General features: G+C 50.1%; 2 protein-coding genes across 4 annotated transcripts in view; one reads left to right on the top strand and one right to left on the bottom strand.

Annotated features, from left to right (window-relative positions):
- The first annotated feature begins 4,688 nt into the window (after nt 1-4,688).
- On the top strand, nt 4,689-12,134 carry R3hcc1 (R3H domain and coiled-coil containing 1). Of its 2 annotated transcripts, XM_060391376.1 has the most exons (8): nt 4,689-4,727; nt 4,971-5,098; nt 5,464-5,601; nt 6,248-6,995; nt 7,983-8,155; nt 9,562-9,632; nt 10,881-10,976; nt 11,840-12,134. In XM_060391376.1, the coding sequence occupies exons 1-8, from the start codon at nt 4,704-4,706 to the stop codon at nt 11,968-11,970; spliced, it is 1,509 nt and encodes a 502-aa protein (XP_060247359.1). In that variant the 5' UTR covers nt 4,689-4,703; the 3' UTR covers nt 11,971-12,134. The 2 variants fall into 2 exon arrangements, with proteins under 2 accessions (XP_060247359.1, XP_060247360.1); XM_060391377.1 differs by lacking the exon at nt 5,464-5,601.
- Nucleotides 12,135-13,815: 1,681 nt separating this feature from the next.
- The window catches only part of Loxl2 (lysyl oxidase like 2), an 86,367-nt gene continuing 76,925 nt past the window's right edge, over nt 13,816-23,257 (bottom strand). For both annotated transcript variants that reach the window (XM_021647855.2, XM_060391375.1), the window contains exons 11-14: nt 20,083-20,198; nt 18,960-19,096; nt 16,881-16,992; nt 13,816-16,300 (exon numbers count right to left, since the gene is read on the bottom strand). In XM_021647855.2, the coding sequence (XP_021503530.1) occupies nt 16,221-16,300; nt 16,881-16,992; nt 18,960-19,096; nt 20,083-20,198 (445 nt within the window). In that variant the 3' untranslated portion in view covers nt 13,816-16,220. The remainder of the gene's footprint in view (nt 16,301-16,880; nt 16,993-18,959; nt 19,097-20,082; nt 20,199-23,257) is intronic.

The raw sequence follows: 23,257 nt of genomic DNA, 5'->3' as shown, positions 1-23,257 counted from the left end.
TTTCCTTCCAAGGTGTGGTTCCCAGTGATCAAACTCTGTCTGACTCAGCAGCAAATGCCTTCACCCACTGAGCCATCTCTTGAGACTTCAATGATAATTTACTTTCATCCATATCCACATAAAGGAATATGCATACACGCACACACTCAAACATACCACACCACACCCCAACAGGCACCATCCTCCACACACCACACAAATACACCATATAACACCCCCTGCATGAACAGGCATATATATGTAATGTTTACATTTATATATCACATACATATTATATATATAATATATACATTATACATATATACATAATATATGTGTGTAATATATACATGTATTACATGTATATATGTATATATTCATATATGTGTGTATGTGTATTTGTATATGTATATTTACATACATACACATATATACACACAATTTTGATCTCATCAAAATTTTCAACTTTCCTTTTTTATTTCCAGTTCGTATGTGTATGTGTGTATGTACAAACCTGTGAAGAATAAAGATGAAACAGGTTTTTCCTCAGTCACTCTACCTTTTTGTTTGTTTTGTTTTGATTTGGTTTTTTAAGATTTGCTCATTTTGTTATATGTCTAAGTGTTTTGCCAGCATGTATGTCTGTGCCTACATGCATAGCAGATGCCCCAGGAAATCAGAAGAGGGCACTGGATCCCCTGGAACTGGAGTTAGGGATGGTCTGAGCTGCCTTGTAGGTGCTGGGAACGGGTCCTCTGGAAGAGCAGCAAATACTGCTGAGTCATCTCTCTAGCCCTTCCACCTTATTTTTTGAGGCAAGGGCTGCCATTGAACTTGGCTCACTGATTCAGGAAGCCTATCCATCTAGTAAGAGCCAGGTATCTTCCTGTCTTCAGCCAAAACTTCACCCTTGCACTCTTGGGATTACTGACAGGCTTGGCTCAGTATGTGGGTTCTGGGGAGGCAAACTTAGGTTCTTGTGTTTATCCAGCAAGTGCTTTATCAAATGAACTGTCTCTCTAGCCCCTCTCTACCTTTTATGAACCCTCTGGAGCCTACACTCTGATGATTGATCAAAGATTCTTTGTATACCAAAGTCTGACACTAATACAAAACTTCAGTGTATAAACTCCTGTCAGAAGTGGATGGTGGTGGTACACACCTTTAAGGCAGAGGCAGGTGGATCTCTGAGTTTGAGGCCAGCCTGTTGTACAGACAGCCAGGACTACACAGAGAAACCCTGTCTCGAAAACCAAAATAGGTAGGTAGGTAGGTAGGTAGATAGACAGACAGACAGCTAGATAGAACAAGCAAATAAGCTCCTGCGTGAGTAGGGTGCAGTGGTACATGGCTTTAGGAAGCAGAGGCAAGCAGATTTGTGCATGTCCGAGGCCAGCCTGGTCTACACAGTGCATACCGGGCCTGCCAGGGCTACCCAGTGAGACCCTGTCTCAAACAAAACAGCAAAAACACTTCCTGCATCCATCTGAAGGAATAAACCATTTTCAAGCAATAGCACTAAGTCACAAGTACACCCACCAAGGAGGCCATCATTAGATTCGTATCAATGAGTGAAAAGAAAGAGAGAGAGAATGGCTAATAGTTTATGAAAGAAAAAGGAGAAGTGGAGAAAGGCACCAGGCCAGGAGGAGAGAAGTCTCCTTTCGTCATGGTGACTAGTTGCAGGCTCTCTATCCTTAAATAAATTGACTCAACCATTAGAGGGGAAAAAAAAGTGCAGTTCTTTGTGGATTTTACTAAGGCTGAGGAGGTGAGTTGTGCAGGACAGGTGGCAGGTGTGTCTCAGCTAAAGTGCTTTGTTCCCTTCGCCTTATGCTGGAGTGCTCCATTTCTTCCTCTGTGGCTGCCGGTTCAAGACTGCCTATAGACGCCACAGTTTATAGAATTTTCTGGTTTTAACATAAATTTTTCCTTTAAAATCCCACATACATTATTCCATTTTCTTCTGTCGTATGAGTTGCTAGAGAAATGTACCAGGCACTTCTTTTTTTTTTTTTTTTTTTCTACTTCTGGCTTCTAGCTAAAACATTCACACACATACATATATGTTATATATGATTTTACAACTTTTAAAGGAATTTGTTTTTAATTATGTGTGTATGTGTACATGTGCACATGTGTGTCACTGGTGCTCATAGTGGCCAGAGATTTCCTGGAACTGGAGTTACAGTTGCGAACAGCACAATGTGTGAGCTGGGTCCCCTGCAAGTGTTGCATGTGCTCTTAACCACTGAGCCATCTCTCCAATCCTGAAGGAACCTTTTTGGTATAATATGCATCAGCCATTTGTCTTCTTAATTTCTGGAACATCATTTTCATCTGGACATTCATGTTTTCTTTTGTTTAAAGAAAATGTCTTTTTTCTTTTTTCCCATTACCTTCTCAGGTCTATTAGTTATTGATTTCTGGATTTCTGGTGTAGGGGTCTGTGTTTGTTGTATGTGTGTGTGTGTTCACACGTGTGGGTGTGCCTGTGGATGTGGGTAGAGAGGACAACCTCCATAGACCATCCTCAGGCACCTTCCACTCTTATGTTCTGTTTGAGACAGTCTCTCACTGGCCTGGAACTTTGCCACATGGGCCAACTGCCCAGCGAGCTTACAGGGATCCCCTTGTGAGTGAAATATCTTGACAGTGTCTTAATTTTTATTATTTTCAATTTATAGTGGGTTTATTATAACCCCATTATAAGTGGAGGAATATGTGCAGTTGTTGATTAACTTGATTCTCTCTCTCTCTCTCTCTCTCTCTGTCTCTCTCTTTCTCTCCCCCCACCTCTTTTTCTCTTATGAGCTTTGACTCTGTTTTGTGAGCCTGTTGTTTGGTGCTTTCGGTTTTAGAACTTCTGTGTCTTCTGGATGAATTGACCCTTTTACCATTATGTATAATTTCTTGGTGTTACAGGGTAAGGTCCTGCCTTCTCCTTCCCTGACTCCATTCCATTAGGGAGCCAAAGAGCTGGATTCAATCTTTAATCTTTCAACCATGCCTCCTATTCGGGGTAAAATTCTAGAGAATACCAGCTTCTCTCACTGACCAGAGTCACTAGTTTTATTGAACTTTTGGCTTCTGGGCCCAACTCTTGGTCGCTGCATCAATACTCTAAAGCTGTCTAGTCCTAGTCGCGGCATATCTATAAGCAGTGGTTTGGCAAGCACACTAGATCTGGATTTTGACATTCAACTCTACTCAGCATTTTAGTGGCTACTGGACCCACCTGGAGTTGCCCACCTGGAGCATGCCTTGTGACAACAAGTCCTTGTAGGTCTCTCACTGAAGAAGGAGAAATGATATAAGGGAAAATATTCTCGATACAGCACTTAGAAACTTAAAAAAAAAAAAGTATGTGTATGATTGTTTTGTCTGCATGTATGTAGATAAACCATCTGTATGGCTGGTGCCGGAGGAGTTCAGAAAAAAGGTGTTAGACCCCTTGGAATTGATGTCACTGATGGTTCTAAGCCACCATGTGGGTGCTGGTCACTGAACCTGGGTCACCTCAAGTAGTGTTCTTACCAGCTGAGCCATTTATCCACCTTTTAAACTTTGTTTTTAAAGATTTATTTACTGTTGGCGCTGCTTTTAAACACCAGTTTATTTACGTTTCTTAATGCCTCTTCCTCCCTTCTACAGCCCGATCCCTTCCAACATCCCAACACCAGGTAGGAGAGAAAGGTTAGTGGGGAGAGGGGGCCGGGGTCTCTTTAGCTACTTCCTGCTAGTTCGGGTCCTTGGGGCAAGTCCAAGCTTTGTTTCAGATATCTGCAACTTCTTGTCAAACTGCAACAACAGCAACCAGGAGCAGCGGGGGTGGGGGGGTGTTATACATAAGCCTTCTTTCTCAGAGTGCCCTTTCTCTCTCTGGGCTCTGGCGTTTATTCCCTCTCCAGAGTCCTCAGAATTAAACCATCTGCAACTGGCAAAGAGGCCCTCTCCGAGCTGGCACCAGGCAAATAGTTTGCTGCTGTGGACAATCTGAATGAGCCGCATATTATCCCACACCTGGGATCAAAACAAAAACATCTTCATATAACATAACTGAATTTTTAAAGACACTAAAACTTTCTACTACAATTCACTTATTTTTGTGCGCTCTAAATGTGTGTCCGCGTGCAGGCGTCACTGGGACCTGAAACCAGAGGGCAGTTCAATTTCTTAATCCTTAAACCATCTCCCCAGCTCTAGCCTCTCTTTCCTCCCTCTTTGTTGCTCCATTAGGTCAAGGGCATCTAAAATTAGAAATACACAATGCCATAACAGCTAGTACGCGGTAGCGGGTCAAACGTGTCAGTTGAATTTAATTGATTCTAGAAGAAAAAAGAAATAACTGACTTTGGAAGCAGAGCCACTTTTGGTTTGTGAAACTCTAGACAAGTCATATCACCTTCTTGGGTCTCCATTTTTCTAAGAGTATAAACACTTAGTCGCGTCTTTGTGGAAGAAGCCCTATTTGGGTTAGTGGCAACTGTGGCCCCCAGCCCCCAGCTCTATTACAAGACAAGAACCGCCCCTCTGCGGCACGTGCGCTACTTCCTCCAGGCCGCACGATGGCGCTGAGCCTGCTGGGAAGGAGGGGGCACTCAGGCTCCTGGGGACCCTGAGCGCGGCGGCAACTTTCCGGGCTGCCGCGGTGAGTGAGGGCTGCCGGAGTTGGGGGTTCCCGCCTGCCCTCCTTCTCAATCGAGGGTGGCAAGGGCGGCTGAATGACGAGGGGCGTTTTCAGTGGGGTGCGCCCGAGAACTGGAAAGCCCGGGTAGCGCGAGGGGAGAACGAGGCGGGGCTGGGAGCTGGAGACACAGGCTGGCCCCGGACGTGAGCGCCCTCGGCCCCCGCTCTCACGCGCCTCCCATCCTGCTCCACAGTAGCCAGGGATGCGAAAGTCTCCAAAGTCCTTGCCGTAGGGACACTTGGGGCTGTGGGCGGCCTCCGGGCCTATATTCTGATCCTAACCTTGTCCACCGCCCCTACAGGCTCTGCCATCTGTCACCCTGGCCCTTCTCTGCTTGGACGGTGTCTTCCTCTCCTCGGCCGAAAATGACTTTGTCCACCGGGTCCAGGAGGAGCTGGATCGCTTCCTGCTGCAGAAGCAGCTATCCAAGTATGGGGACCCGCTTTAATGTTAGGAAGGGCAGGGTTTGCCCCTCCCCCAGGTTCATTGCCCAGGTAACTGGCTGGTCCACCGGCTAGGCCCTGCCTGACTTTAGCCTCTGCCGCCTCGCCCAGCCACATCTTTCCTTTGTATCGGAGCGTCATCCCACTCAGGCAGAAGTAACTACCCTCTTCGGGATGATGGGAACTGGGAGCTCCCTCTGATCTACTTTGCATTTAGGGCAGGGACTGGCTTGGGCACAATGAACCTGGTGTTGTTAAACCATTATAAACCGGGGAGTGGCCTCGGTGGGAATCAGGCCCAGAAGCTGGACCCGCAGCCTCGGCTTAATACTCTGTTTGGACCCTTCGCAGGGTCCTTCTTTTCCCGCCGGTCTCCAGCCGCTTGCGGTACCTGATCCATAGAACAGCAGAGAATTTTAATCTCTTGAGCAGCTTCTCTGTTGGGGAGGGCTGGAAAAGGAGGACGGTCGTCTGTCACCTGGACATCAGGTGTGTTATCATACAGCTTTGGAGGTTTCTCAGCAGTTGGCTTTTTTTGTGATGATTGGGCTAACTGGCTAGTCGGGGGTGGGGTGGGGTGGCCAGGAACCCTCCGTTGCCTTTTGTTCCATCGGGGACGAAGCCGACTTGGCTAAATCAGCTGTTCATACTGGGCCAAGGGAAAGAGACTGCACACAAGCAGTTGGGCTGGTAAGGGTGGGTCTGCACCTCTCTGTTTTTTGTGAGCTTGCTCTCCAGAGAGGCCGTGATGCAGGGGAAGAACCTGCCAGCCAGTAGCCATCCCGATTTCCATGTTCATCTCACAGGATGGACATCATATTGTGACTGATCCTAATAATAGCCCCTAAATGCAAGTATTAGCCTGCTTTAGTGTGTAACCAAAGATTCGGTCTCCATTGATTTGATTGTAGGGTTCGTGAGGGAGTGGCGTGTGGCGGGGGTGGGATTTTTGCCTTTGCCTCAATGCCCTTGTAAGAGATTTGGTGTGGTTTTTGTTTTTGTTTTTTGAGGGTCATTTTAGTTGTGACCTTTGCTTATGCTAACTTGAGAATGTCACACCTGAATGATAGGTGGCTCCAGGAAGCCATTTTGCTGTGGACCCAAACATGCCCTGAAGCTCCTGTTCCTGCTCCAGGGTACCCAGTTCAGACGGCCCTTCTGGTCCCTGCCGCCCTCCTGCCTCCCATCCCAGCAAGTACCGAGGTCCTCGGCACACCTCACATCAGGGAGCAGCTGCTGGTCCCCGAGGTGCTCCTGCGGGCCGATGGCATCGTGGACGTAAGCCGGACCAACCTTTGTATGTGCCCCGGGTGCTACGCAGGGAGGATGAACCAGAGGCATCCTCCATCCCTGGCTTCAAGGGAGAAGACCCAGCCGGTGGAGTTCCTGAAGATCTGAGAGGGGCCGGTGCTGGGGAACCTGAGGCTGATCAGGAAGTTCCCATGTTGGTGACTCAGGGAACAGAGCTCTTGAAGAGCCCAGATCCAGGCTATGCAAACGACCCAGAGCTAGAGCTGGGTGGCACTGAGCCCTCTGAGAATCCTTCTAAGAAGGAGCAAGGGGTGGAGACAGCCACACAGCAGGGGTCCAGCCCTCAGCTGGCCTCGCAGGAGGAAAATAGGAGACATCTGGTGCAGAGCCTTTTGGACCACACGGAGGAAAAGGTAGAGGGAGAGGAGAAAGAGAAGGTGGATGAGGAAGAAGAGGATGTAGGCAAGCAGGAAGAGAAGGTAGATGATGTGGAAGAGAAGACTGATGCTCAGAAAGGCAAGGTGTATGAGGAGGAAGAGAAGGTGGATGGAGGTGAAGAAAAGGTGGATGGAGAAGAAGAGGACCAGAATGATGGTGCCAACCACGATGATTTCAGTGAGCTGCTACAGGAGGTGATGAGGCTCTTGAGCCCAGAAAAGGGAGGGTGGAGGTGAGGTGGATGTGGCCTCAGTTATATAGGAGGAGGGCCTTGGGGGAAGGTGAGGGCATGTGTGCTAATGGGATGTGCTCAGGAGTCGATTAGGAAGCCTGGAGAAAGATTGGTGTATTTGGGTCCCAGCCCATTTAGGAGATGGTTAGCCCTAAGCAAGTCATTTGCTTTTTAAAGTCTGTTTCCTCATATGAAAAAAAAAAGTACTGTACATTTTACAAGAGAGAGGAGACAGAGTCTACACAGGTGCACTTCTCCTTTGGAGAATATCACCCTCCTGCCTGGTCCTTTGCCTTAGGCACTGCATTTTCTTGGAACAGTGCACCTGCCCCTTAGGTTGACATTGGCGGGGTGCACATCTTTGGTTGCTGTTTTCTGTATAGTCTTTCAGAATATTATATTTCTAGTAAGGAAACTAAAGATACTGGCTTTGTCCAGCTCTTTTTTTCTCCGGACTATGCAATTTTGGGCAAACTACTTAACTCTTTGTCTCATCCACGTTTCCATCTGTAAAGAGGATTTATAGAGTGTGCTTTTCTTTCTTTTTTTTAAAGATTTATTTATTTTTATTTCTTATTTATATAGCATTCTGTCTGAATGTGTGCCTGTGCACCGGAAGAGGGCACCAGATTTCACTATAGATGGTTATGAGCCAACATGTGGTTGCTGGGAATTGAACTCGGGAAGAACGTCCAGTGTCCTTAACCTCTGAGCCATCTCTCCAGCCCCTTAGAGTGCACTTTTTGAGATTTAGGTGAAACATAGTGGGTGCAGTTGGCAGTCATCCAGCAGGGACTCCGTAAAAGCAAATACCCTCCCTAAAAACATCCACATTCCGAGGAACCAAGCCATACCCAGATTCCTACCAAGCAGGCTTCTCCCCCAGTGCTGCCATTTTGGGGCCCTGTGTGGAAGAGCTCCCCTTGCCAAAGGGTCCGTTCACTCCCAGATCACAGCCAACCTGACTGAAAAGGAGATTGAAATAGAGAAGATCCACCTGGACACCTCCGCCTTCGCCGAAGAACTGCCCGGGGAGAGGGACTTGGCCCACGTGGTGGAGATCTACGACTTTAAGCCAGCACTCAAAACTGAGGACCTGCTGGCCACCTTCTCTGAGTTCCAGTGAGTCCTAACAGTTGTGGGGGAGGCTGGGAGAGGCTGGGATAGCCCTGCCCTGCTAAGGATGATTGCCTGCCCCAGAAAGAAAGGCCGAAGGTAGGTGTGATGTCTTGGCTGCTTGCTCTGGGGCTCTGACTGAGGGGAGGGAAGGGTTGTCGTTCTAGCACTGAGTTTCAAAAGCTTTAGACCTTGGCCAAGGCCTGCTGGGACCATTAGGCTTTCCATCAGTCTCAGGATACAGCTGTCCATATGCCAGTGGGTCTCTAGGTCTGCAGTAGCCTGAGGGCCATCCTGGTATGATGACTGCTTCTGGGGCACCTGGCTTGGGCAGGGCCAGTGTAGCCTGGAGTGGTGCATTTCAGGGACAGGACTTCTTGACTGCCCCAAATGCCTGTGGATTCAACCTTGTGCTGTTTCTCCTTTTTTCTTTCTAATTCTCATTTCTTCTCTTTTCTCTGTCTTTGCTTTACCTGTGTGGGCTTTTTAAAGCCCTTTCTGGGGCTGGAGAGGTGGCTCAGAAGTTAAGAGCACTTGCTGTTCTTGCAGAGGACCTGGGTTTGGGTCCCAGCACCCACACAGTGACTCAGAATCATCTGTAACTCCAGTTCTAGGAGATCTGTGGGCACCAGGCACACGTGTGGTGCCCATCGACACTTGCAGGAGGCAAAGCAGTCGTATACATAAAATAAATCTGATTACAGTAAAATCAAAGCCCCCTTCTTCCTGCCCCTCGTCTCTGACACTGCTTCCCAGACCACTCTCCCTTGCCTCTCTGCTCCTGCGCTGAAGGGTCAGCTGACGGGGTGGCACAGTTTACTTTTTCCAGCTCTCTCTCTAACTATGTGGCCACATGGGGCCATTGCTGACCCCTTGCCAAGGAAACAGTGCCACTAGAGGAGCTGGGCCAGTCCAAAGCTGCTTCTCGGTTCTCCCAGGCACAGAGTCCACGGTGCCTTCCTGAGCAATAGGGAGGAAGCCAACCAGAGCCATGTCCCGGATACACTTGTCTGGGCCTATCTTCTCTCCTACTCTTAGCCTTCTTTAGCCTACTCAGAGTCCGTGCCCAGCATGGCTGGCTATCGAAGTATCTGGGGAACATTTTTCACCTTTTAATACAAGCCTTCCAGCACTGGCTCCTTCTTTTCCAGAGGCTGACTCGAGACCCACCTCACATGTTTATAGGGTGACATTGTAAGCATGGCATCTGACATGACATTGTAAGGGTGACATCTGAAGCTGACGAGAAAGCATGCAAATGATCCTCTGTTTAACAGAGGACAAAGCTTTGTCTTGGGGTTCAAGTCAGGAGGGACTTTGCCTGAAGGACCCATGACCCAGTGTGCAGGATCCAAGGGGGAAAGGTCTTGACCACTGGCTTTTGTGAGTGCCTGTGTTCTCTCCACACACAGAGAGAAGGGGTTCAAGATCCAGTGGGTAGATGACACCCACGCCATCGGTATCTTTCCCTGCCAGGCCTCAGGTAAGGATAATGGCTTCCTGTTGGGCTCTGCTTCTTCTCTGGCCTCCACTGGGAGCAGAGGTGCCTGGGTTCCCTGGGTGGATGGCTCCTCATGTCCAGGTGTAGGCTACCTTGAGCCTGTGGGTTCAGCTTTCAGCCAGCCTGAACCATAGTCTGGATGCTGGGGCCTATAGCCTGGGAAAGTCAGGAAGTCTTTGGCCTCTCCTCCCTATATGCAGAGGCTTTAGGATCAGTGACAATTACTGAACAACAGGTGTCTTGGGCCAAGTCATAGGTCCTTCTGCAGATTGAATGAAATTATCAGGTACTGTTGCTATGGGTACAGACCTCAGGCAGGTGCATTTTCAGTTTTCACTTCAGCCTCATGTGTTGGCCCTCCGACAGAAGGTCAAGGTTCCCAGAATGCCAGGGTCTGCGTGGGACTGCAGACCTCTGACTGTGGAGGCCGGGGCACCATGCAGCCTCCCCACGGTGACTCCAGTACTCCTTGCTCCACTTTAGCCACTGTCCTATGCTAGTCCCTGCCATCCCACTGTCACTTTGGCGTACTTATAAATAGGACCCTCCCATCCTGAACCATGTGTGCACATAAGGCCTTCTGCGCATCAGAGCTGGACACACCCTACTTGGGTTGCCCTGGTCCTTAAAAAGCCTGAGTTGAGGGATGTGGAGGAGCAGAGGCAGTGGTTAGGGAGGGGACCCTTGAAGGTTGGAAAAAAGGCCAAGCAGCCACTGAGGACCGTGGAAGAATGAGCTCTCGCTGGGGTAGCCATGGCTGCCTCCTGGGCCTGCCATAAACAGTATAGTAAGAGCAAGTCATGCCCTGGCCTCAGTTTCCTTATTCGTATAACACACCTGCTGGGTCCTGATGTTGGGAGCACCTTGTGCCAGTGTGAGTGGTGCAGGGAGTAGTGGTATCCGCTGGGGCTCTTGGAAGACAGGAGAGTCTGGTTTAAGCTCTGGCTTTCACAAGATGAGCCCGCCCATCTTGCTGTAAGACTCTGAACACTGGGCTGGGCGTTATCTGACAGCACAAGGCGGTAGTACCTCCTCCCCAGCGCTGTTCTGTAGGGATCTGGGGCCCAAGGTGAGACTTTCAGCTTTACTGAGCTAGACCAGAGGCAGAGCAGCTGGGACTGGATGTATAAGAGCAGCTGTGGCAGTTTGGGGTGAGGCATATGCTCCAGCTCCCTAGGGGTGGGTTTCACACAGCACAAGAATAATCCATTTCTTTCCTCCTTTCTCCAGCTGCTGAGGCCCTGGCCAAGGATTTCTCTGTGCTCAAGATCCGGCCGCTCACACAGGGAAGCAAGCAGTCCAAGCTCAGAGCCTTGCAGAGGCCAAGTAAGGCAAAGCCTGCCCTCTGCAGGGAGGCTGTGTACACTTATGTGTTTGCTTTGTTTTCCCTTATTTCCCTGCTCTTCAAGAGCCAGGGCTACAGCAGCTAGTAGGGTGCCTGGAGAGGGCCTAGGATCAGCTACTGTCCAAGTTTGCCTTCTAGTTCACATTGGTCTAGGAAAAGCCCAGCCTTCCTTCTAGAGAGCCGTGAAGACTGCACTCCGTAACAGTAAAAAGTGCTTGGGCCTAGATCAGCCCTAATGGGACCTTGGTTCTATTACCTCATATGCCCTCGAGTGAGTCATTTGTATGGGAGCTAGATGCCAAGTGTTAGCTCCTTTCCTGTCCTCTTGCAGGAAAACATGGTGGGGACTGAAAAGTCAGTCTTTATGATAGCAAAGATGGAAGCAGAAGAATGGGACCAGGGAAGGCCTGCCAGAGCCCCATCCATGCCACTGTGAATGGCAACATGATCTTGTCCTAGACTCCTTAGAAACAGTAAATACCCCGTCTTCATGTCCAGTGGTCCAAGTGTCCCATTCTGAGTGTTTCCTCCCAAAGGACCCCGAAGAACAAGGGAATGCTTGGGATATGAGTTCCTCCTCACCCCAGCTGCAGAAAAACCAGAGTGACAGGAGGGGTATTTTTGTATTGGGTCTCACAGGGAGGTAGAGATACAATCCCAGAGTCCTCCTGGGGTCCCTCTCACAGGCACCTGGCTGCTGTGGGCACAACTGGGCCCCAGCCCCTGCTGCATACCATTAGCCGCGGGCTCGCTCTCACCTGGCTTTCAAGGCTACTCTGTCACCCAGAGGAGAGACAGCCCTCGCCTTGAATCCAGGTCCCCACCCACTGGGTCTTCCTTTCAGAGCTCCTGCAACTAGCGAAGGAGAGGCCACAGACAGATTCGGCCGTGGCCCGCAGGCTGGTGGCCCGTGCCTTAGGGCTCCAACACAACAGAAAGAGAGAACTGCCTGCTGCCCCAAGTCTGCCATCTTGAGGCCCCAGGCCCTGCTGTCCAGACTAGGCTGAGCTCCAACACCACACGCCTTTACAGACACCAAGACAGCTCCTTCACCTCACTAGAGCTGCTGTGGGGCACAGCAGGCTTTAGTCGATCTGGTCTCAGAAATTGAGAAGAAATAAAAAAAATTACGGTTGTTATATTGTTGCTTCCAAGTGTGGTTTTGAGGACACTAGAGGGCGCTGTCCCATCTCTTACTGTGGGTCTGTCATTACTGAGCACCAGGTCGCCGTGCCTGGAGGATCCCATCTTAACTTCGGAGGCATTTGTGTACAGGTGGCCCTGTTTGGGGAGTAGGTGGTACTAGCTCCATGCCGCCCGTCCAGTCTCCTCCATTTCAGGAACCCCAGCCTGCCATCCTGTGCTGTGGGGGCAGCTGTGGGTGTGGTCGTGTTTGAGTCTTCAAGGCGCCTTGCAAAAGTAAGCACAAACAAGGCTGAGAGGTGAGACCTGAGTGCAGGCTAAGTGTGCCCCTCACAAACACGGCCAGGGGCATCCTTGTAGGGCGGGCCTGTGCTTTCCTTTCATGAGTCTTGGGGGCAGTATTGGAGGTGCTGTGGCCCACCCTAGGGTTTGGGAGTCATTGTGTGGGACCAGCACACTCTTAACACAGGAGAACCTAGGGAGGCCTGGAGCCCTGCTCTGCTAATGCTCACCCTCTTCCTTGGGAAGTTGCCCTGTGACCAGCTCCCCTGCCTGGTGCTGACACGCTCCTGTGGCCTTACCCAAGCTTCAGTGAAGATCAACTGTTGGAGAAGGGCCACCGCTGACCTCTGCTGCTGTTCAGGTGGCTCAGATTGCTTCTTAGGGCTGCAGCCTGTACCGGTGAAGCCCTCCAGGTCCCGGGGGACTTTGGAAGACACAGGGACCATTCCTGCAAGTGTGAAACTAAATATCTATGACACTCCTAGATGAAGGGAGCTCTGGGCCCAGGGGCAGTGGTTCGGATGAAACCTGGGTGTGTGTCTGGAGCATTTCATTCCAGCCTGCAAGTATGTGTGTGTGGTGAGGTAGGTGGATAGCACTGTTGAGTTGATAACTTACAACTGACGTCATCTCATCATGAGCCCACCGGGAGCCAGCTCACAGTGGACTGGACCATGAGGCCAAGGGAACACTTTGCTCCTTGCACATTGTTCTTAAAGATAGTTGTCAGAACAAAACATTTGCACAGTAGTTATGTAGGTATGGACAGAATATGCCATTATTCTTGAGGGTTGTGTGATAGCTAACTTTTTTTTTTTTTTTTTTTTTCCCAAGACAAGGTTTCTGTGTAGCCTTGGCTGTCCTGGAATTGCTCTGTAGGCCAGGCTGTTCTCTAACTTACAGAGAGCCACCTGCCCCTGCCTCCCCTCGTGCTGGGATTACAGGCATGTGCCACTGCGCCCTGAAATAGGTAACTTTTGTCATCCGCTTGACTAGATTTAGAGTCCCGTGGGAGATACATTTCTAGGTGTGTCTGTTAGGGCATTTCCAATTGAGGAAATGTGGGAGCACCCTGAATATGGGAGCACTGTCCCATGGGTTGGAGTCCCAGACTGAACGGAAGGGAGAAACTCACAGAAGGGTTGGCATTCTCTTTTCCTCGTCTGCTGCGATTTGAGCAAGCAGCTCCCTGCTCCTTTTGCTGCAGGCCCTCTCAAACCATGTGCCCAAGGCTGTGTGGCCACACCAACAAGAAGGGAAACATTGGAGCTGTCAGTGGTGGTGCAGCTGGAGACAGCGTACCATTGACAGCGGCCTGGAGTCCCCTTCCTTCCCCCTTAGGGACCTCTGGACCTTTGCCTTTGCCACAGAGAAGAGATTCCAGGCGAGCCAGAATGAAGCAGGGTTAGAAGTTTATTTGAAATATTTTAAATATAAATTTAAGTTACAGGGGTTGAGAGGTGCTCAGGGTAAGAATAAGGCACACCCGAGAGCTGGGGGGTGGGCTTCCCTAAGGACAGCCGTCCCTAAGTGTCTGGTCAATAGCTGTACACAGGAGTTCGGAAGTCTTTGGTATTGCTTGATGGGTTTCTAAGTTCCACCCCCCAATCTCTTCCCCTTTTTGATACTGAGATTATGGGGTGGCACCCGAGGTGGTAAGATGAAACCATGGGTCAGAAGGGTAGCCTAAGGATCTTGAGATATGGCTTTTCCTGTAGATGGGGTTTTGGGTGAAGTTCTAGGAAACTGTATGTTTACAGCTAGGAAAGGAGAGAGGCCATTTAAAAAGCCTTCAGCATGATTCCTTGCTATTGCAACATACTCACTTGAAATATCTACATAAAAGGAATACTGTCTCTGTATTAGCACCATTGACAATGTTGTCATCCGGGTTGGGATTCTCAACTGGCAAAAGCTTCAACCAGACTCTGAGTTGAAGGGCCCCTTCCACGTCCCCTCCTATCCTGTCTCAGAACCATCCAAATCTCCAGTCTTCCCCTCGGAGTCTTGGAATGTATGGCTTTATTGTTCTTTAAATTGTGGCTATTGTTGCGCGGAATACAGAAGTCGGTTTAAGAAGAGGTTGTTAAAGATAACCTTGATGGTCACCTAGGTGGGTTCTAGAACCACTGTGGAAACACACCTGTAGGTGGATCTATGGGGGTGCTTCCAGAAGAGGTTTAATAGAAGGAAGGCATCCCCAACACAGCAGTAGCACCATTCCATGGGCTGGGGATGTAGGCTGACTACGAAGGTGTAAGCGAGGGGAGCACCAGCATTCATAATCCTGCCTCCTGCACCCGCTACCACACATTTCCCAGTATGGTAGGCTGCACTCTTGAACTGTAAGCCCAAACTAACCTTCCCTTGAGTTGCTTTTGTCAAGTATATTGTGATAGTAATGAGAAAAGTTAACTAATACAGATTTGTACTTTGTTTTGTCAAGTATGTTGTAATAGTAATGAGAACAATTAATGAATGCAGATTTATACTGTGAGGGGGTGATAAGCATGGCTGTAGCGTTCCCGAGCTTGGAACTTTGGGCCTGAAAAGCCCTAGAGTGCTGAGAACAGATCTGAATGGGTTATTCTGGTGGGAGTTTGGAAGGCCCAGAATGCCTAGAGAAATGTGGACAGTGGAGGCCTGGTACCTGAGGTTTCAAGGGCTATCTAGAACGGAGCTAAAAGCCAGTCATGTCACACCCTGGCCAGGATCCAGCAGCACCCTGCCTGGTTCTGAGCACTCGAGTGAGTCGGAACTCAAGAATGATGAACTAATTTGTTTGGCGGAGGACATTTTAAGACAGGAATGGCATTCAGGCTGTGGTACAGTTCCACCTCACTGCTCTTATTCAGGCCCAAGTAAAAATGATTAAGCAAGTGGAGCAGAAAGATATGGAAAACTGTGCAGTTCGGTAAAGAAAAGAACACGTACAAGTTTACAGCAGCCGAGAACGGTGAGAGCCGAGAAAGCAGCTGTTAACTGTTAAAGGGTGCGTTGCCTTACATGTGTGAAGTCCTGGGTTTGATCCCCAGCACTCTGGAGGTGGAAGCAGGAGGATCAGAAGTTCAAGGTCATCGTCAGCTGTTTAGTGAGCCTGAAACCAGATGCTTCAGTGCTCCTGCTGCAATGCCTTCTTTGCCACGCACAACGGACTGAGAGCCCAAATAAAGCCTTCTTTTTCAAGTTGATTTTGTCAAGAAGTGTGTTTGTACAATGAGGAAAAAAAATACTTAGTACAGAGGTCTTGATATTCAAGTTTTCCAGAAATGACCTAAGAAGGGGGAAAATGGAATTTAGCTTGACCACCTCTGCAGTTGCTAAGTTCACACCTGCCACATCTCCAGAAGAAAATGGCCCATCTGTGCAGAGCGTGGTGATGTCACACGTAGGAGATGCCAAAGCTTGGATGGGGTAAGCTGCTCATAGCTTACCCTCCAGTTCCCATAGCCGTGTGCCAGAACCCCTGCCCCTGAGGCCTCAGGGCAGGGACAGGCGGCAGTGCCTGCTGAATGAATGAATGAGCACCTTTCTTCTCAGATGGAGATGGCTAGCAGGGAGGTGGCAATTGATACCCTCCCATCTATCCCTGAGACACTAAAGTGTCTCGGTAGGTGACCATTAAGTCATTTTTCTTCTTTTTTTCTTTTTCTTTCTCTCTCTCTCTCTCTCTCTCTCTTCATTTTTGAAACAGAAGTTTGGTCTAATTTCCAGAGTGGAAGTCTGGTGGCAATCCTCCTGCCTCAGCCCAAGTGCAGGGATTACAGGCATGAGCCATCATGCCTGGCCCGGGGTCGTCTTTACTGCACAGAGAGCTGATTATTTAGAAGTCCACTGAAGTGTTCAAACTTTTGTTCTGTCTCCTCACTGAAGGCTCCACCTGGAAAGCAGGGGTCAAGGACACAGAATTAAGTGCACGCTCAGCTGTGTCCCCTCTGCGCACTCCCCCGAGTGAGTGCTGTGGCAGGCACTCAGCAGGTCCCATGCCAAACTCCAGAGGGTGTTTAAATAGACCTAGTGTCTTCAATTTTTCATTATGAGGGGTGAGGCCCATCATAATGCCGACAGGGACAAAAACCGCTCTCCTTGTCGCCCCAGGAATAAACCTCTTTGTTAGAGATGAGGCAGGAGAGTGGTTCGCTCCACAGAGCTCAAGAACTGCTGATGCCCACATAGTTGTGGGCACACGAGCTCCAGCCCGTAGGGAGCCCTGGGGGTCTGCTTGTGCCAGGCCATCCAGTTCTGCAGCGCCCTCTCCCCTTGGCAAGGGCTGGCTGGAACACCCAGTCCCCACCCAGGCCTTCATGCATCTCTGGCTTGCTTTCTGAGCTAGGAATTTGACGTGGGCTCCACTCCCAGCTTCTCCCAGATGAACTTGCCTCTGGTTCCCGGAGAAAGTAGGGCAGCTGCGTCTTGTGTCCTAGCCTCTTGAGGAGGGAGGGACTGCGGAGGAAACTTACCGACGTGACAGTTGTACATCCAGATGCGGTAGCCGTCGTAGCGGCTCCTGCACTTCATGATGTTGTTAGAGAAATCTGACTCCGGCACCTCGTAGTTAGGGTTAATGACAACCTGTAGGGAGTCAAGTCGGAGGATGCCATGACTCTGTTGCTGGCCATCCTACACTCCAGGGCTGGGTGTCCCTAACAGGATGGCTGGGTCTTCCCTAAGAGAGGCTGTGGGTCTGATGCTACATCCTGGCCTGGTAGGGGCCACTCTGGCAAGCCTGTGCCTGGCTCGCTAACCACAACCTTTTCAGGCCATGTGGCACTGTCCATCCAGACAAACAGTTAAATGTCCCTTCTCTGGGGTGGCCTGATTTTGCTTTGATCTCTCTTCTCCCCAAATCCCACTTGTCTCCTCAGCCCCACCCATTTAACATGGGGTAAACAGCACCTCCCACGCTGAGGTCCAGGCAGCTCCCTGTCTATCCTAGCACATCAGATTACAACCTGGGCTCAAGGCAGGTCCTCAGGGTGGGTGTGGCCCACGCAGGGGCCAGGGCTGGGGTAAACTGTATGATTGTCACAGTCCTCCCCACACTCGGGTCCAAGATTCCAAAGCTTAGGAGCATAGGGGGAAGTGGATTGAAGTCTCTGCATCTGGAGGGGACAAAGCAAGGGCCACCAGACACCCATCCATTCCTGCCTCTGAGTCTGTGAACCCCCTGGGCGCTTCCTCCTTTTGGGGTCCTCTTTAGTCCTTATAGTCTGCCACAAGGGCTAGTTCTTGTGTCTTGTTGACTTACAGTCCAGGGCATTCATAGCACTGGCATCCCCAGGTCCACCTGTCTGCTGCTTGTACAGCTGAGGGGACAAGAACACCACACAGAGACTTGTGGCCTCCATTTGCCTGGCTGTGACATGAGGATACTGACATTGTCCCTTCACTGGGAAAGTCAATGGGTCAATGCACTGCCTGGGCAAAGGCCAGCCTGGGTTATCAGAGACTTTCAGTGGATATGATGATAACGCGTTCATCTGCCCAGTGACAGCAAACTGCCAACATGAGCCACCAGGCACCGCATACATGTCCACAGCCGTGGAAAGCCATTTGTTCAATATGAGAGCTCTGCTCCTGAGCCAACTGTGGTTCTGGGCTTGGCTTGGGGCTGTAAAGTGTTTGGCTGTCTGCTTTTCAGAGCTGATGGTGCCCAGGAACCCTTTCAAAGCACCCCGTGGCTACTTCTCTGCAGGTGTCGGCTCTTCAGGAGGAGTGTCAAGCAGTAGGGACCGTGGGCTAGACTGTGGGCTGGCTGGATGCCCCGCTAGGAATGCTTTCAAGGCAGAGCGACCCATTTCTGGTCATAAGCTTTGCCATCCAACAGGGCAAGCGGGAAGCACGATGTGTGGAGAAGAAGCCTCTGTAGGCAGGAATGCAGCCATGTGCCAGGAGGAAACTGGGATACAGTGTGTCTCTCTTGCCACATGGCCACCACTGTCTGCAGGGAGGTGGAAGCCAGGGCTCCCTGGCTCTTCCTCTGGCCAGGCCAGTTGGATGCCCTCACAAAACAGTCTTCTGGCCAGGTTGTCCTTAGTTTGACTTTCTAGTCTTACAGATGGATTTATGTGCATGGAGAATGGCCCTTTTGCAGACCGAGGAAAGAAAAATCACAAGGTCACAGGATGATGCAATTGCTTTCGGTGTCACTAGAACAGATCAAAGCAAAGCGAGGAAACTGAGGGAAATCAGAATGGTGACTGACGGGGAAGCCAGAGATGCGGGTTGCTTCAGAGTCCATGGAATCAACTCCTGATTCAGTCCAAATCTGCTTACAGCTATGTTTTGATATCAAGCTCCTGAGGTTAACTGAATTATTTATAACTGTCTCTACATCTTGGGGTCTACCATGGGTTCCCATCATGCCCTGCAGACTCAGTATCCCTCAGGTGCCTCTTGCACATTGCTTGACAGGTAGGATGGCCTCTAAGTGTGGCACCCTGGAGGTCTCATGACTCTTGTTTCTGGGGACCCACAGGAAGGAGGCTAGGTGAGACTGCTTCTCCTCCTCCAGCAGCCCTGGGCTCTGCCCACCTCACCTGGAACAGGTAGTCTCCGGGGGGCACATCGGTGATGTCTACCCACTGGCAGTCGATGTCATGGCGGTACATGTCCCAGCAGCCCATGGTGATGCCTTGCTCTCCGAAGTTGGCGCACTCGTAACTTTTCTGAATGTCTGTGGGTGAGCAGAGAAAAGCATCGCCGTGCGGCTACAGTCCCCGCCTCCTCTCTTCTAACCCCCAAGGCTCCCGCCTCGTTCCGTCCCACGTGGGTTTCCGATACCTTCTCATTTCAGCAGAACCCACTCACTCCGTTCCCTATCGACATGTCAACGTTCCCTCCAAGACTAGCTCAAGGTCCTCTCCTCCATAAAGTGCTCCCTGACCAATCTGGACTGTGCTGGCATTCCCATGAAACCCTCAGCCTTGTGTAGGGATGAGTGCTGTGATGATCTGAGGCATCCCTAGTGTTTACCATTTAGCCTAACATGAGGTCACCTCATCTTTCTTCTGTAGACCATTGGCAACCAGACTCTGGGCTCGTACCTGATCTGTTCTCTTGGTACCTCACAGATTGTCTGAATACAGCGGGCATTTAAAACCTCTTTGCTGTGATTTCATGGGGCATGCCTTGTGTGGGCGATAGGGAGATGACAGATGTCTGTCCCGAAAGGGTCTTTGATGTCTCAGTGGCAAGTTAGGCAATCACAGTTAGGTGTGATGATGCCCTACCCAAGGTAGAAGCAGAATGACAATGTGCGTGGGCTCAGGGAGAGAAGCTGGGAACATTGCAGGGCTCTATAGCCTGATAGGGGAGAAGAAGTCAGTATTGGGGCTTCCAGGAAGAACCGTCTGTGGCAGGCAGGCAGGGAGAGGCATGTGAGTCAGGCCCAAGTGATCAGACCCCACCTGGAAAGCAGCCCTCTCTCTGCCAGTGAGAACCGCTCCGGGGGACAGATCACTTTAGAACCACTTTTCCCACCTCCAATCTGTAGCCAAAGAAGGCCTCAAGAGTTGGGGGAGGGAGGCCACATGGACATCAGGCAGTGGCCAGAATAACATAGAGAGATGCCTGGCCCCCGTCCAGATGGACTTTGCTCAATGCAGGAGTGTTCAGAGGTCTGTGAAGCCCCAACCCTCCCCGTCAAACATAACAACATACCTCCCTCACACTCCGTGTCCTCCAGGCAGAAGCTGGCCTTGTGGCCCTCAGCCACCTTGGTGCCGTTGAGGCTGAGCAGGTCATAGTAAGTGAATACTTCCATGCTGTGGTAGTGCCTGGGAACCGGAAACAGGGCCCAACGTCAGTGTCTGGAACCACGGCTGCCTGTAAGCAGCTTGCTGGCTGGTGGTTTGCCTCTGGGAGACCCTCAAGGTAGCAGGGGCCGAGGGTGGCAGCAAGAGGAATGAAGAAGAAAACGAGAGAAGGGAAGGCCAAAGCAAAGATAGGAGCATCTAAGCCTCGATCTACTCATCAGGAGTGAGAACGATGTAACTTAATTCATGGAGTGTTGTGGTGAGAGTGAAGTCTGGCATTCCATCAGCCCAACACTGGCTCTCGGCCCGCTCCCACATGGAATCTTTCTCCAGATTCGCTGTAGGTCTGACAAGTGCCTGCGTATTAAAAGCTTCTTTCCTGGGGGTTGGGGGGGTGATATTGGGATGCTATGGACTATTTGAAGGAGAGTCTTGGGTGACTGGGAACATAGCCTCTTCCTTTCTTTCTCTGCTTCCTGGCCTCAGGAGTGCTTGTCCTTACGCGTGTTCCCACACAGATGTGCTGCCAGCTGTTGTCCATGGACACCGTGGCTTTGAACCTTCCCGCCGTTAAGCTAAACAAACCTTTCTAAATTAGTTTCCTCAGTTATCATTTTTTTTTTACCAGCATAAAACTATTATAACAGGCTAATTTTTAAGATCACATTTTTAAAAATACAGGTATAAAAAGAAGGAAGGAAAGGGGAGAGGGATGGGGTAGCAACCACAGGGAAACAAGAGTCACTAAAAAATAGGGCGTGTGCTCAGAGAAGGGCACACATGTACTCTAGTGATGTGTGCACTCTGGACTTGGGAGAGGAGGCCTGGGCTTGGCCCGAGAGCCCCGGGAAGGGAGCAGCCAACCCATGCTCCTCAAATTGAGCAAATGGAACAGAAAAGGGAAGGATAAGGACTAGAAGGTTTCTGGGATGGAGACTGTGTGGTTCTCAGGGAGGGACGTAGAAGCAGCTCAGGATAGCACATCTCTGGGGTTCCCTGCGGAAGGGAGCTAGCTGAGGCGGCGCCTGTACAGGCGGGTGCAGTTCCCTTGCTGACTGCTTACCACGGTCCCTGCCGTCACTTGAGAGAAATTGAGAACAGATGTCCCGAAGAGTGACACATCTGGTTCAGGAATAACCAGGGAACAGTTCTACTGAGGGGAGCTGAGGGGTTTCCAGAATCCTCCATTTTACCCAGGACGAACAATATGAGGCTGGCTTTAGCCTCATCTCTACCTGCCGTGTGTGTGTGTGTGTGTGTGTGTGTGTTTATGTGTGTCATACGTGAAACTATTCTAACACACTTATCTTCACCCATTGCAGGGACGTTTATTAACGGAAGTCTCTTAGGACCAAGGCGCTGTGGGGGCAGAAGCTCTGGCTTTATTTATGCCTAGCCTGTTTCCTTGTTGGTAAAGCAAGATCATTGCCAACTTCTGGGGTGACCAAATAAGATAAATGACATAGATCTGGCCATGCAGCTCAGTTGCTAGAATGCTTGCCTACCATGCAGAAAGCCTTTGGTTCGAGCCCAGTACCACGTAAACCAGGCATGGTGGCCTGTGAACTTATCACTGAGGAGGTGAAGGCAAGAGGATCAGAAGTTCACGGTCATCCCCAGTTGCATAAGTGAGTTTGAGACCAACCCAGGTACACGAGACCCTGTGCAGAAAAAGAAATGAAAGGTCAGAGACATAAAAGAGCCCACATGAGGCTGCAACAAAGAACGTTCTCTCTCATTCTCAGTTTTGGGCATTGGAAGATGGTTCCCCACATCTGCAGTCATTGCTGCAGTATTCAAGGCTCCTGGGGTCCTGTTACCCAGCCTGACTATTGGTATATTAGTCTGGAGATTCCTCTACCACGTGTGGAGAAAAGAGGAGGGCGGTGAAAAGGGTTTCCAGAGAGGAAACTAGAAGCTCTTTCCTACCTCCTGTGTTTGTCTGTGCTATATAAATAACGTCAGAAATTGCTAAGTTGGGCTTCCCCAGGTCATTCATATTTCTGGGTAAAATGGTACTGAGTCAGGGCCAGTGGACAACCCTTACAAGGAGCATTTTGTAGCAGATGAAATGATGACTTTGAGGGAGTCTATTTTGGCTCCCTGCAGGGAGCGGATGAGACATGAGGTCTGACTCACGGAATGAAAAGTGTCTGCTTCCTCAGAGAGGGGCTTATGTGACTTGCCGAGCGGCTGGAAAGATTGCAGGGAAGTACGTTTATGTTCCGTTGTCTAAACAGAATTCAGATGGAGCCACAGACGGCCTGTTGTGAAGCGGCCTCCTGCCGTCAGACCTCCTTCAGTCTGGATTTTAGTCTTCTCCAGTTTCAGTTTTCCTCCTGGGAATTGGTACTGGGAGGAAACCATAGGCTTCATGGCCCCTGCTTTTTGCTGACCTGGAAGAGTCCTGGAGTGTGTCTGCTTTATCTCTCAGACACCCTTAGAGGCCACATGCCCCTCCTAGCTGGTCTGAGGTAGAAATGTTAGCCATCTAATCTCCCACAGGCTTCCACACAGGAGACACTGATGGGTGCTGGGAAGGCAAGAGGGGGAAAAAAAAAGTCTCGGGCATCACAGTGGCGCCCTTATCAGCCCAGAGTCTGAGGATAGCCTGAGCTCTGAGTGGGCATTCAAAATTGCAGGCTTGGGAAGATATCTCAGAATACTAAAAAGAGGAATGTGGCCTGGTGCTTGATAGAATTCTTTTATTTGCTTGTTTGACTTTGCCGCCTGTGGTGCTAGGAACACAGTACTCTGCCACCAGCTATATCACCAGCCCTTGTTTTCCTGGAGACAGAGACAGACTAATTCAGGTTGGCCTTGAACTCACTATGTGGCCCCAAATTCATTACCCTGACTACTGAATGCTGGAATTACAGGCACGGACTCCCATGTACAACTTTTGAAGTCCTGGTAATCTAGATAAAATGAAAGTTGGCTTTGACTGTATGGGACTCCAGGGCTCTGTGTCCTGAGACCCGACACTTCTTTGGGGATATGTTATGCTGGATGAAAATGTAGATGGGAGGCAGACATAGCACGTTCAGGGGAAACTGTACATGTTTTGATACACTGACACT

Source organism: Meriones unguiculatus, chromosome 9, assembly GCF_030254825.1.
Source record: "Meriones unguiculatus strain TT.TT164.6M chromosome 9, Bangor_MerUng_6.1, whole genome shotgun sequence".
Taxonomy (NCBI): Eukaryota; Metazoa; Chordata; class Mammalia; order Rodentia; family Muridae; genus Meriones; species Meriones unguiculatus.
This window is presented reverse-complemented; position numbering and strand designations above follow the sequence as displayed.